Here is a 12,580-nt window from a genome sequence, read left to right on the forward strand (position 1 = left end):
TTCTAATTCTAGCACAGAGTTTCTCAAATTACCTGTGACTGAAGGACCGGACTTTCAATTTCAATATGCAGGAGATGGGTTTTTTAATATAAAACAGAAATGTCAGAGTAATGTCAAATTTCTTTATTTCCAAATGTTTACTCTCAGTTTTTATGCTTACATCTTTGGCAGGGAGGAGGCAGGGACCGGGCTGCACAGCATAGCTTGCAGGACTTTAGTTCCTAGAGCAGGGACCATGGCAGTGAAAGTGTGGAGTCCTAACCACTAAACCGCCAGGGAATTTCCTGAACTTTACCTTTGTAACTGTCCTTCACCCTACTTTCCATGTCCCCACTTCCTAGGAACAAGAGTAGAAACAGATCATTTAGTTTTGATGCCAACCTAAGTCTTTAAATTTTTATCAAGCTGAGGCACTGAATGCATATCATCAAATTTACTTCTTATATATCCTGTGGTACAAAAGTTTGAAGTGGATAAAATTAGAAAAAAATGGGTATCAGTTCAGTTGCTCAGTCATGTCCGACTCTCTGCCACCCCATGAACCGCAGCACACCAGGCCTCCCTGTCCATCACCAACTCCCAGAGTTTACCCAAACCCACATCCATTGAGTCAGTGATGCCATCCAACCATCTCATCCTGTCGTCCCCTTCTCCTCCTGCCCTCAATCCCTCCCAGCATCAGGGTCTTTTCAAATGAGTCAGCACTTCACATCAGGTGGCCAAAATATTGGAATTTCACCTTCAACATCAGTCCTTCCAATGAACACCCAGGACTGATCTTCTTTAGGATGGACTGGTTGGATCTCCTTGCAGTCCAAGGGACTCTCAAGAGTCTTCTCTAACACCACACTTCAAAAGCTTCAATTCTTTGGCGCTCAGCTTTCTTCATAGTCCAACTCTCACATCCATACATGATCACTGGAAAAACCATAGCCTTGACTAGACGGACCTTTGTTGGCAAAGTGATGTCTCTGCTTTTTAATATGCTATCTAGGTTGGTCATAACTTTCCTTCCTGTCTTTTAATTTCATGGCTACAATCACCATCTGCAGTGATTCTGGATCCCAGAAAAATAAAGTTAGCCACTGTTTCCCCATCTATTTCCTATGAAGTGATGGGACCGGATGCCATGATTTTAGTTTTCTGAATGTTGAGCTTTAAGCCAACTTTTTCACTCTCCTCTTTCACTTTAATCAAGAGGCTCTTTAGTTCTTCTTCACTTTCTGCCATAAGGGTGGTGTCTTCTGCCTATCTGAGGTTACTGACATTTCTCCCGGCAATCTTGATTCCAGCTTGCGCTTCCTCCAGCCCAGTGGTTCTCCTGATGTACTCTAAATATAAGTTAAATAAGCAGGGTGACAATATACAGCCTTGATGTACTCCTTTTCCTATTTGGAACCAGTCTGTTGTTCCATGTCCAGTTCTAACTGTTGCTTCCTGACCTGCATACAGGTTTCTCAAGAGGCAGGTCAGCAATGATAAACTTACTTCTATTCTTACTTAGTAGCCTAGACAAAAAGGGCATGAACCAATCAAGGCCATATTAGTACAGTCAGAAGAAAAGGCATAATTAAAGCAGAGATTCTTCAAACTTCAGTCTACATGAATTAAACAGATTGTTGAGTCCCAACCCTAGAGTTCTGGTTCAGTGGATCTACTATGAGGTCCAGGAATTTGCATTTCTAACAACCTTCTAGGTGATGCTACTGCTGGTTTGGGAACCACAATGTAACAAACACCAGGTTAGGAAAAAAAATTACACACTAATGTTCATGTCTTATCTGAGCCACAGACATGTTTATCCACAATTATTTTTTCAATGTTAATTATGGTAGCCACTACATTTAAAACTATGAAGATAGCACACAAAAAATCTGGATTTCTGCTTCTCTTAAAAAATTGTTATGTAAACTGTAAAACCAAAAATTACTAAAGAAAACCATGGGAGAATTACTATGTAATTCATCTGGAGAAGGCCTTTTTAAATTCAGAAATTATAGAAGATTGATAAATTCTACTCCATCTAATTCATTTCACAAAAGGTTATCTTACCAAATATATAGAGTATTATAATCAAAAGGAAAAAAAGTCCAGCAGGAAAAGATGAAAGGATATAAACATATCCACAGAAAATGAAACACAAAGAGCTCAAACATCTGAATACGTGCTCACACTCTTCAGAGAAACACAAAACTACAGTGAGAAAACATTTTTTTACCCATCAAATATTCAAAGACAAGAACGTAAGAAAAACAACTGTTTCCATATATTGCTAAAAGTGAAGTCGCTCAGACGTTTCCCACTTTTTGCAACCCCATGGACCATAGCCTACCAGGCTCCTCCATCCATGGGATTTTCCAGGCAAGAGTACTAGAGTGGGTTGCCTTCTCCAGGGGGCAAACCCTTCCTGACCCAGGGATCAAACCCGGGTATCCAGCATTGCAGGCAGACACTTTACTGTCTGAGCCACCAGGGAATCAAAAGGAGAGACGTGAGGGTATCCACAAGGGTCATGCTCCAGGTCAGGCTTCAACTCACAACCTCAGCAAGTACTGCACGCTAACAAACTGCTAACAGAAGTTTAAATATATATATTGCTAATAGAAGTTTAAATTTACAAAACTTCTATGCAGGTCTATTTGGCAGTATCTATCAAAAATAACAAGTGAACACTCTTTGATCCAGCAGTTCCACCTGTAGAATTTATCCTATAGATGAGTCCATGGTTTACAAGGTTATTCACTAAAGCATTATTTGTAATAATTAAATTCTGGATAGAATTTAAGTATCCACCAATAGGAAACCTGTTATGAGACAGCCACAGAATAGAATAAAATGCAGCCATTTTAAAAAAAAAAGGAAAACTATGCCCTCATGAGGAAATTACATCCTGAGGAGGAATCATCTCCAAGATACATTGCTAATAAAGTGGTCAGAAATGTATCAAGTGTGCTACCATTTGTACAATAATGTAGAATAACTACATACAATCTGCTCTTACATGATTAGATATCATTGCTGTTATTGTTGTTTAGTCGCTAAGTCGTGTCCAACTCTTTGCAACCCCATGAACTGTAGCCTGCCAGGCTTCTCCGTCCATGTATTTCCCAGGCAAGAACACTGGCGTGGGTTGCCATTTCCATTTCCAGGGGATCTTCCCCACCCAGGGATTGAACCTGCATCTCCTATATCGGCAGGCGGATTCTTTATCACTGGGCCACCAGGGAAGCCCAAAAGATATCACTGAGGGATACATAATAAATTATGAACACTGGTGGACTGTAAGGAGAAAACGCTAGTAAGGGTTAATTAACATTTCACTGTATACTCCCTCTTCTGGATTTTGAACCAGGAATGTATGCCCTATTCAAAGAAATACCATTTTAAATATCAAAAATATCTGCCACTGTGGCATACATTCTCCCCAGTCAACTGAAGTTGAACAGTGACCTAACACTGTAAGGGAGAATTCACCTGAATCCCCACCACCACATCACTTTTTCCTATCTGGCCCTCTAAGCTTTACATTTCTAAGCCCTTCTACAAAACACCAAATTGCTAAATATTGGTGACTGTTTAGAAACTGGGAAACATGGGAAGGTGAATCTGGAATTTTTATTTCTGGGATTGGGAAACTGAGCACTATCCGAGCAAAATAAGGTACAAGAATAGGATTCATTAGTGAGAACTGTGGGTACCTATTAAGAGTTGGTTGGTTTGGTTTTTTAAAAAAATATGTATGTATTTATTTGGCTGCACTGAGTCTTAGTTACAGCATGAGGGATCTTTAGTTGCAGCAGGCAAACTCTTAATTGCAGCATGTGGAATCTAGTTCCCTGACCAGAGATAGAACCCAGGCCTCCTGCATTGGGAGAGTGGAGTCTTACCCACTGGACCACCAGGGAAGTCCCTCAGAGTTGGTTTTGAGGTGCTTATAAAACACCTAAATGAAAAAAAAAAAAAAAAAAACACCTAAATGAGTAACATTCAATAGGCCAATTCAGAGCAAACATCTGTCATAGAGCCGTACCTATTACATTATCATTTAATCCTCTCACAAAAAACACAAAATGCCTTGTGGTATGTGTCAATACCCTATTTTCCAGAGTAACTTACCCAATTACACAAATGATTTTCTAATCTATGCGTAACACCAATCATAACTCATGCTATATTCTGCCTACTGACTTTCTGTATTCTCCATCCGGATTAAGATCTGAGAAACCATGACTATCTTATCCTAAACTGTATTCTAAAACCAAGCACAAAGCCTGGCATCTAATCAATATTTATTAAAGTAAGTGACCAATTCTGAATCACTAAGGGTAGGATTAAGGACAAGTGACTTTGCCACTTATCATGTGAAGTACCTAACTTTTCTCAACTATTAACACTACCCATCTCACAAGATTTGTTTTGAAAATTAAATGAGAATGTTCACGAAGTGCTTAGTTCACGAAGTGCTTAGTTCAATGCTTGGCACATAAAGAATCAAAAGATGCTAGCACTCATTAACAATGAAAGAACTAAAAGATAGGAAGAATCAGAGGCAGCATCAAAGGAAAATAAAATTAAAGAGGGAGTATCTGGTATCAGGAAGCAACAGTTAGAACTAGACATGGAACAACAGACTGGTTACAAATAGGAAAGGGAGTACGTCAAGGCTGTATATTGTCACCCTGCTTATTTAACTTCTATGCAGAGTACATCATGAGAAACGCTGGACTGGAAGAAACACAAGCTGGAATCAAGATTGCCAGGAGAAATATCAATAACCTCAGAATATGCAGATGACACCACCCTTATGGCAGAAAGTGAAGAGGAACTAAAAAGCCTCTTGATGAAAGTGAAAGTGGACAGTGAAAAAGTTGGCTTAAAGCTCAACATTCAGAAAACAAAGATCATGGCATCCAGTCCCACCACTTCATGGGAAATAGATGGGGAAACAGTGGAAACAGTCTCAGACTTTTATTTTTTGGGGCTCCAAAATCACTGCAGATGGTGACTGCAGCCATGAAATTAAAAGACACTTACTCCTTGGAAGGAAAGTTATGTCCAACCTAGATAGCATATTCAAAAGCAGAGACATTACTTTGCCAACAAAGGTCCGTCTAGTCAAGGCTATGGTTTTTCCAGTGGTCATGTATAGATGTGAGAGTTGGATTGTGAAGAAAACTGAGAAAATTGATGCTTTTGAACTGTGGTGTTGGAGAAGACTCTTGAGAGTCCCTTGGACTGCAAGGAGATCCAACCAGTCCATTCTGAAGGAGATCAGCCCTGGGATTTCTTTGGAAGGAATGATGCTAAAGCTGAAACTCCAGTACTTTGGCCACCTCAAGGGAAGAGTTGACTCATTGGAAAAGACTCTGATGCTGGGAGGGATTGGGGGCAGGAGGAGAAGGGGACAACAGAGGATGAGATGGCTGGATGGCATCACCGACTCGATGGACATCAGTCTGAGTGAACTCCGGGAGTTGGTGATGGACAGGGAGGCCTGGTGTGCTACGGTTCATGGGGTCGCAAAGAGTCGGACACATCTGAGGGACTGAACTGAATTGAACTGAATCTGGTATCAGAGGCAGCAAAAAGGTACCAAAAAGAACTAATTAGGAAGCTAAGAATGATAAGGACTACTTCAGCATTTGGACAATGATTATCTTTAGCAATGCTGTTTAAATGACATGAAGGAAAGCAGCTCAATTGAGACAGGATGGACAAATGTGTATATTCTCAGAACACAGTTGTCCAGTTAGACTGTGATCTGATGACTAGAAACTAGTATCTTATTCATCTTTGTATCTCTGAAACCCAACATATTAAAATATATATTGAATATATCTGTTAAATGCATAAGCAAATAGAAGGGGAAAAAATGGGAGACTAGAAATGCAGACTCTTACCTAAAGAAGCCTGGCTATGCAAGGGAAGAAGCAAAGAAAGCAACTGAACAGATATATCACAGAGAAAATGTTTTTACAAGCATCCACCTTGGGACATTTGAATGCAGAGGAGATGGTGCTCTATCGAAGGAATACAAGCACCAAAAGACCAAACAGGCAGCTGCTAGACGTGGTGGGAAAAAATTTCCAACTGTCTGATCGTCAAGATTTTTTTCCTTAATGTAAACTCTCACTGTGAAGAAGGGCTTTCTTCTAGAGAACTTTTAAGTTCCACAAGAGGTGGTTTCAACCCTCTAGCTGTCTATTCTGTGTCTGCTCCAGAAAAGCAGCTGAATGCACATGTAAGAAAACAACAGCACTGACTGCACTCTTTCAATTCTTGGCCCCAAATCTGAAACAAGGACAAAACTGGCAATCCTACTACATTCCCTAAAATATGTCTTCCAAGTCTCCAAAGTAACTATTTCTCTCCTCAAATCTCCTACACCGTATTCCATTCTCCCTTACTTCTAAGCAGGTCTTGCTTCACACCTCATTGAGCAAATAGACACCACTAGATAGGAAGTCTCCCTCAACCACCAAAACCATCAACCTACCCATATCTGTATCCACACTCTCTCCTATTCATGAATGGAAACTTCAGATAGCTGGCTCCTGGTCATTCATCTCCTTGTGGCCATTCCAGATTGCCCAATCTAAAATAACCACCCAGTTAACCTCACATCTCTTTAAACTAGGGGAAGGTAAAGTTATTATTTGCATAGCACTTTATCACTGATATTCTCTAATCTACATATTTATGGTCTCTATCCCAGGAGTCTCCATTTAAGAGCAGAGATCTTTTCTGTCTCATTATATAAAACAAATGCTCGATAAATACAGGGAATCCTTGGTGGCTCCGATGGTAAAGAATTTGCCTGCAGTGCAGGAGACCTAGGTTCGATCTCTGAGTCAGGAAGATCCCCTGGAGAAGGGAATGGTTACCCACTCCAGTATTCTTGCCTGGAGAATTCCACAGACAGGAGCCTAGCAGGCTGCAGTCCATGGGGTCACAAAGAATCCGACATGACTGAGGGACTAAGGCTTTCACTATGCCTATATAAGTAGGAGAAAAAAAACTGCTTCACAAAATTTTCCTAAAAGGAAATTTCCTGAAAGAATCTTCCCCATTTACTGCCACTATTTTACAAATGGGAAAACTGAGATCCACCATGGTAGCCAGAAATAGAATCCAGTTTTCTTGACTCCTAGTCATCATAGACATCATCTAGTTTTTTTTTTTTTTTGGCTGCACCACTTGGCATACAAGATCTTAGTTCCCTGACGAGGGATCAAATCTGTGTCCCCTGCAGTATTAACCACTGGACCACCAGGGAAGTCCCTCCATAAAAAGTTTTAAGATACCCTTACAAATAAATACATGTTCAGCACCCACCTACAACATAACAGATAAAGTGTAATACTCAAAAGCAGAGCCCCTACACAGCAAAAAGAATCACTAAATAATATGTAATGTGGATGATTCACATAAAGTTGAGTGTAAGAGGTCATATAATAACATACTGTAGATATAACATTCAAAAACAGACAAAACTCATCTGTAATGTCAGAAGAACTACCCTTGTTGGGAGTAGGGCTTGAGGGATCCTAGTTCCCCAAGCAGGGACTGGACCCAGGCCACTGCAGTGAAACCACTGAATCCTAACCACTGGACCACCAGGGAATTTCCATGGGGCTTTTAATATTTATTTTTATTTTTTTGTGAACTCTTAGTTGAGGCATGTAGAGATCTAGTTCCCTGAACAAGGATCGAATCCACACCCCTTGCACTGGAAGCACAGAGTCTTAGCCACTGGACGACCAGGGAAGTCCCATGGAACCTTCAACTTATGCTTTCTCCTAGATTTACAGTTTCAGGCCTTATATCTAGGACTTTTATCCATTTTCAGCTCATTTTTGTATATAAGGGTCTAACTTCATTCTTCTGCATGTGTACATCCCATTTTCCCAACACCATTTGTTGAAAAGAATGTCGTGTCCTGAGTGATCTTGGCACCCTTAACAAAAATCATTTGACCATATGCAAGGATTTATTTCTGGACTATTACATTCCATTGCTCCATCATACCAGTACCACCCTGTTTTGATAATTATAGCTTTGCAATGTTTTGAAATCAGGAAGTGAAATCTACACTTCATTCTTTTTCAGAACTGTTTTAGGAGGGAATCCCTGGTGGCTCGGAGGCTAAAGCGTCTGCCTGCAATGCAGGAGACCCAGGTTCGATCCCTGAGCTGGGACGATACCCTGGAGAAGGAAATGGCAACCCACTCCAGTATTCTTGCCTGGAGAATCCCATGGACGGAAGAGCCTGGTAGGCTACAGTCCATGGGGTCGCAAAGAGTCGGACATGACTGAGCTACTTCACTTTCACTTTCCTTGGTGGCCCAATGGATCCACATTCGCACTGCTAAGGGCCCAGGCCGAGGCAAAGCTAAAAACAACAACAAAAAATGTTTTGGCTATTTGGGATCCCTTGAGGTTTCTTATGAGTTTTACGATGCATTTTCCTACTTCTACAAAAAGTGCCACTGGTGTTCTGTTGAATCTATAGATCTCTTTGGGTAGTATGAACATCTTCACAGTATCAAGCATTCCAGTGCATGAACACAGGACATTTTTTTGTGTATGGAATCTTAAGGGTGAACCTCAGGGCTCTTTTTTAAACAATTTTTTTTTTTCCCCCGGACGGGCCGCACAGCTTGCCCTCTGCAGTGTAAGCACTGAGTCCACCAATGGACCACCAGGGAATTCTCTGAACCCCAGCTTTTAAAGTGGTACGTGAAGAATTCTTTTGCACACACACAGATTATCAAAGTTAATGGATGTGATGATGAGTAAACTTGTCCTAAGAGTACAAGTCATATTCATCTTGTTCAGAAATAATTTCTATATTTCATTTATTTCTCTGATCTGTTCTTGTCCTTCACCTCAAAACCACCCTGAGATTATCAAATATCAGATTTCATTTAAAACAATCTTCTAAGGAGGCTTCCCTGGTGGTCCAGTGGTTAAGACTGAGAGCTTTCAATACAAGGGGCTCAGGTTCAAGGTCCTGGTCAGGAAACTAAGATCCCACATGCCATGCCACAAAAAATTAATGAGTAAATAAAACAATCTTGTAAGAACAGTATTTTTTTTTTGCAGGTCCAAGATGACTCTTTTCTCATTTACACATTTGAGCTAATATACTGGCCTAACACCTCCAGTCCACCAAAAATTAGGTACATGGGTACACTGGCTAAATCTTTCACAAAAGTATATTCTAATTACTGTGACATTAATTCATCTCATGGTAAAGCCTACTTACTGAGCTTATGGAAAAAAACCCAAACAAACTTTCTGGCCAACCCAATACAAGAAGTTATTGATCTCACTTTAAACAGCTGAATACTAAGCACCAAAATAAGCCTCACACCAACACAGATGAACCTTACACTTATGGAAACAGAACCAGAACTTTAAGGATTGAGCTAAACCACTCATTTTTACTTTGGCATCTCTCATCTAAAGGTACAATTATGTAGCTCAGAAATTATAAGACAGCTAAACTAAAATTCAGTGCACCACATAAGACTTCCTAAGTTTTCTCATTCCTCCTTACCACTACATTACAAACTGTTATATATTGTAACATAAAAACATTAAAAATTAGAACTATTTAGAAAGCTAGTGAGGACAAGGACTGATTTAACATTTAGACATTGATAAATTTTTACCAATGTTGTTTAAATGGCATGAGGGAACAGAAGCCAAATTGAAGCTTTTTAGAGATGACAACTGTGGCCCCTCATTCACCACTTAAGCAATGAAAGTGGTATCAAAGTCAACTCTGAATTAAGGTTTATTTCTCATTCCATTTTTTCCTCTCTACTGGTTTGAAAGTTATACGTGTTTTTTATTCTTTCAATGGTTATACTGGAATTATAATGTGCATTTTTTTTTTTTATAATGTGCATTCTTAACAGAGTCTAAACTCACGTTAATTTTCTTCACCCTCCCCCTTGAACGCCTTACCCCTAAATTGTTTCAAGAATTTAACTGAGGAATGCTGCCTTTATTGCTCTCTCCAACTAGCTAATTAAATTTTCATGCAATTTCCTCTCAAGTAAGCTTTGGGGATGAAGGAAGGATGAGAAATGAGGGAATAAAAACGTGAAATACTAGGGCTCTGCCACTTAATAATTTAAATTATGTTTCTTCGAATAAACGTCCCGTTTCCCTTCACTGTTCAAAAAATACCTGAGTGGCACTGTGCCGTTTTTACAGCAATCATGTCTTCCATTCTACTGCACTTCACGCACAATACTGCCCATTCTCCTAGCAACCAAACGCTGCTAGAAGTGAGACCTCAACGCAGCGCCAAAAATGCTTCACGACCCGATCAAGTCCTCTACAAGCAATCGAGTCCCCTGCCAACAATGCCAAAATCTAAAAGAACCACGATGCTCTCCACCACAAAAAGAAATGGGCCTAGCTGAAGGTAGGTGGGTACCAGGTGAGCAAGGAGACCGCGGGGAACAAGCTTCCCGGTGTCCCACCGCGGAAGTCTGAGGCGGACCGCGAGCCTCACAGCCCCAGACAATGGAGTTTTCCCGCCTCCTCGGGGCCCCGCCCCCTGCTCCAGAGCCCGCGGAGGGAAGCGAACGCACTAGCGCACACCCCGCCCCCTAGAGGTCCCGCCCACCCCGAGCCGCCAGTCCGGCCTCCTTCCTCGTGCAGGTTTTTTTTTTTTGGCGCCAAATCTCTGTTGGTTATTTTCCCGAGGTGTTTGAGAATACTACCGGAGGCGCACACCAGTTGTGTGGGCATAGCAGGGGCATGAAGGCACACCGGCGCGCCTGGGCCCCGCCTCCCCACCGATAGCCCCGGGCCAGGGGAGGAAAGAGAGGGGCAGGCAATGGAGACAGCCGCCGCTGCCCCCGGCAAGATGGCGGCCGCGAAAAGCGGGGCAGGGGGCGCCAGCCGACCGGCGTTACTGATATTGAGGGAGACTCTCTACAAGAGGTGAACTTCTCCAGTGTCCGGGCCTTCCAGAATAGCGACCGTTGTTCATTGGAAGGCACGTCCTCCAGCCCTCCGGTCTGCCCCTCCCAGGGAGCCTCCGTCCACCACCCCCTCCCTGCGGACTGGCCAGTGCCTCAAGCTCTCCACGGTCCGGCTTACTTGTCGGCAGAAACCAGCTCCGCGGTGATGGCGGCAGTGGCTGTGGACTCTGCGGCCATCGTTCCCCTGAGGTGTTGGGCCAGCGGACTGGACACAGCCTGTGAGAAAAAACAGACGGAATTCGGGACGCCAGAGACTTATTCAGGGACAGAAAATGGCAGATTGGAGACCCCGCGCGGCTGGGTCCTCTTATATAGCAGGGCCCTTCGCCCCGCCTATCCACTTCCGGATCCTCCCCCTCGAGTTTAAAGGGCCAGGACCCAGCCCCAAACCAACCCAAGGATATCCCCCGCCCGCACCGCCTGGTTCTACCGGGTACCTTTCCTCCCTAGTCTGCCTTCCTCGAAGAAAGCAACTTTTTGCTACTCTAGCAAGTCGCGTAAGAATTTTGGCACTACAGCTTCTGACTGGTCGTTGGTCAGCGGCTTCCAGAAAAGTAGCTAGTGCTGCTCTACGTTTGGAGCGAGTAACCTGGAGTCTCTTTCTAGGCCCGATACTTAGAAGGGTAACTGAGACTTTCTATCTGTCCTCTGAGTCGTAACGGATGGACACGCAGGAACCGAGCACGGGTATACCTGCAACGGCTAGAACTGTTATCGGTGAGAGACGCGTGGCTCTGAACCTCCGCAACAACTGACGCAAAACAGTGCTGTCCTAGGATTGGTCACCGCTTGAAACTACCGCGCTTGATTCCACGGCTCCTTGCTGCGGCGGGACGCGGGTGGCTCCTCCCTCCGGACCCGCCCCCCTTCCACTGGCCCAATCCGCTGACGCCATCCTCTTAGACCCGCCCCCAGACTCCAAATCTGACTAGCTGATAACGATTTATCGAACTTCGATTTATCTTATCGTTTCTCCACTACATGCGGGGGCACTGTGCTTAAACATCTAAAGCTATTAACTGTCTTACTTAACTTTACACCAAAGCTTACTAGTGACAACGGTGTTCTCAGCCCCATTTGGTAGAAATGGAAATCAAAGTTCAGAGAAGGTTTGACTAGCGCAGAAAGTTGCAAACAAGTCGTTTATGGGAAGTAGTGTGCCTCGTTTCCTGCAACTGGCTGCGTGGAAGGTAACTGGCAGGCTGAAATGACTGCACTTCCTCACACCTGGAGCACCATACATTGCCTACCACCATGGCATTCCTTGCCTACCGTGATCTGAACAGTAATTTTATTTTCGTCCAGGTTCACACATACTGTGAAAGATTCCTGGGGAGTATTCTTATTACAGTTTGTCAAGACTCAGGGGGTTGGGAATTTTTAGGGAAAAAGAGCTGGACCTGTAAATGCCAATTCCTGTAGCAAACAGATGTGGGTTCCCCCGTTTTTAGCTGGGTGACTTGAACCAAGTCAAGTAACCATATAAGATTAAATGTAAAATGAGGACAATATCAGTATCCACTCTTTAAGAATATTGTGAGAATTCGAGATGATGCTTCAACAATCAGCACTAT

General features: G+C 42.7%; 1 protein-coding gene across 4 annotated transcripts in view; it reads right to left on the minus strand.

Moving 5' to 3' along the window:
• The window catches only part of NASP (nuclear autoantigenic sperm protein), a 28,126-nt gene extending 16,342 nt beyond the window's left edge, over positions 1–11,784 (minus strand). The window contains exons 1-2 of one of the 4 annotated variants that reach the window (XM_061413084.1): positions 11,700–11,784; positions 11,125–11,222 (exon numbers count right to left, since the gene is read on the minus strand). In XM_061413084.1, the coding sequence (XP_061269068.1) occupies positions 11,125–11,183 (59 nt within the window). In that variant the 5' untranslated portion in view covers positions 11,184–11,222; positions 11,700–11,784. The other 3 variants (XM_061413083.1, XM_061413085.1, XM_061413086.1) reach the window with 3 other exon arrangements.
• Positions 11,785–12,580: the final 796 nt, after the last annotated feature.

This window comes from Bos javanicus, chromosome 3, assembly GCF_032452875.1.
Source record: "Bos javanicus breed banteng chromosome 3, ARS-OSU_banteng_1.0, whole genome shotgun sequence".
Classification (NCBI taxonomy): Eukaryota; Metazoa; Chordata; class Mammalia; order Artiodactyla; family Bovidae; genus Bos; species Bos javanicus.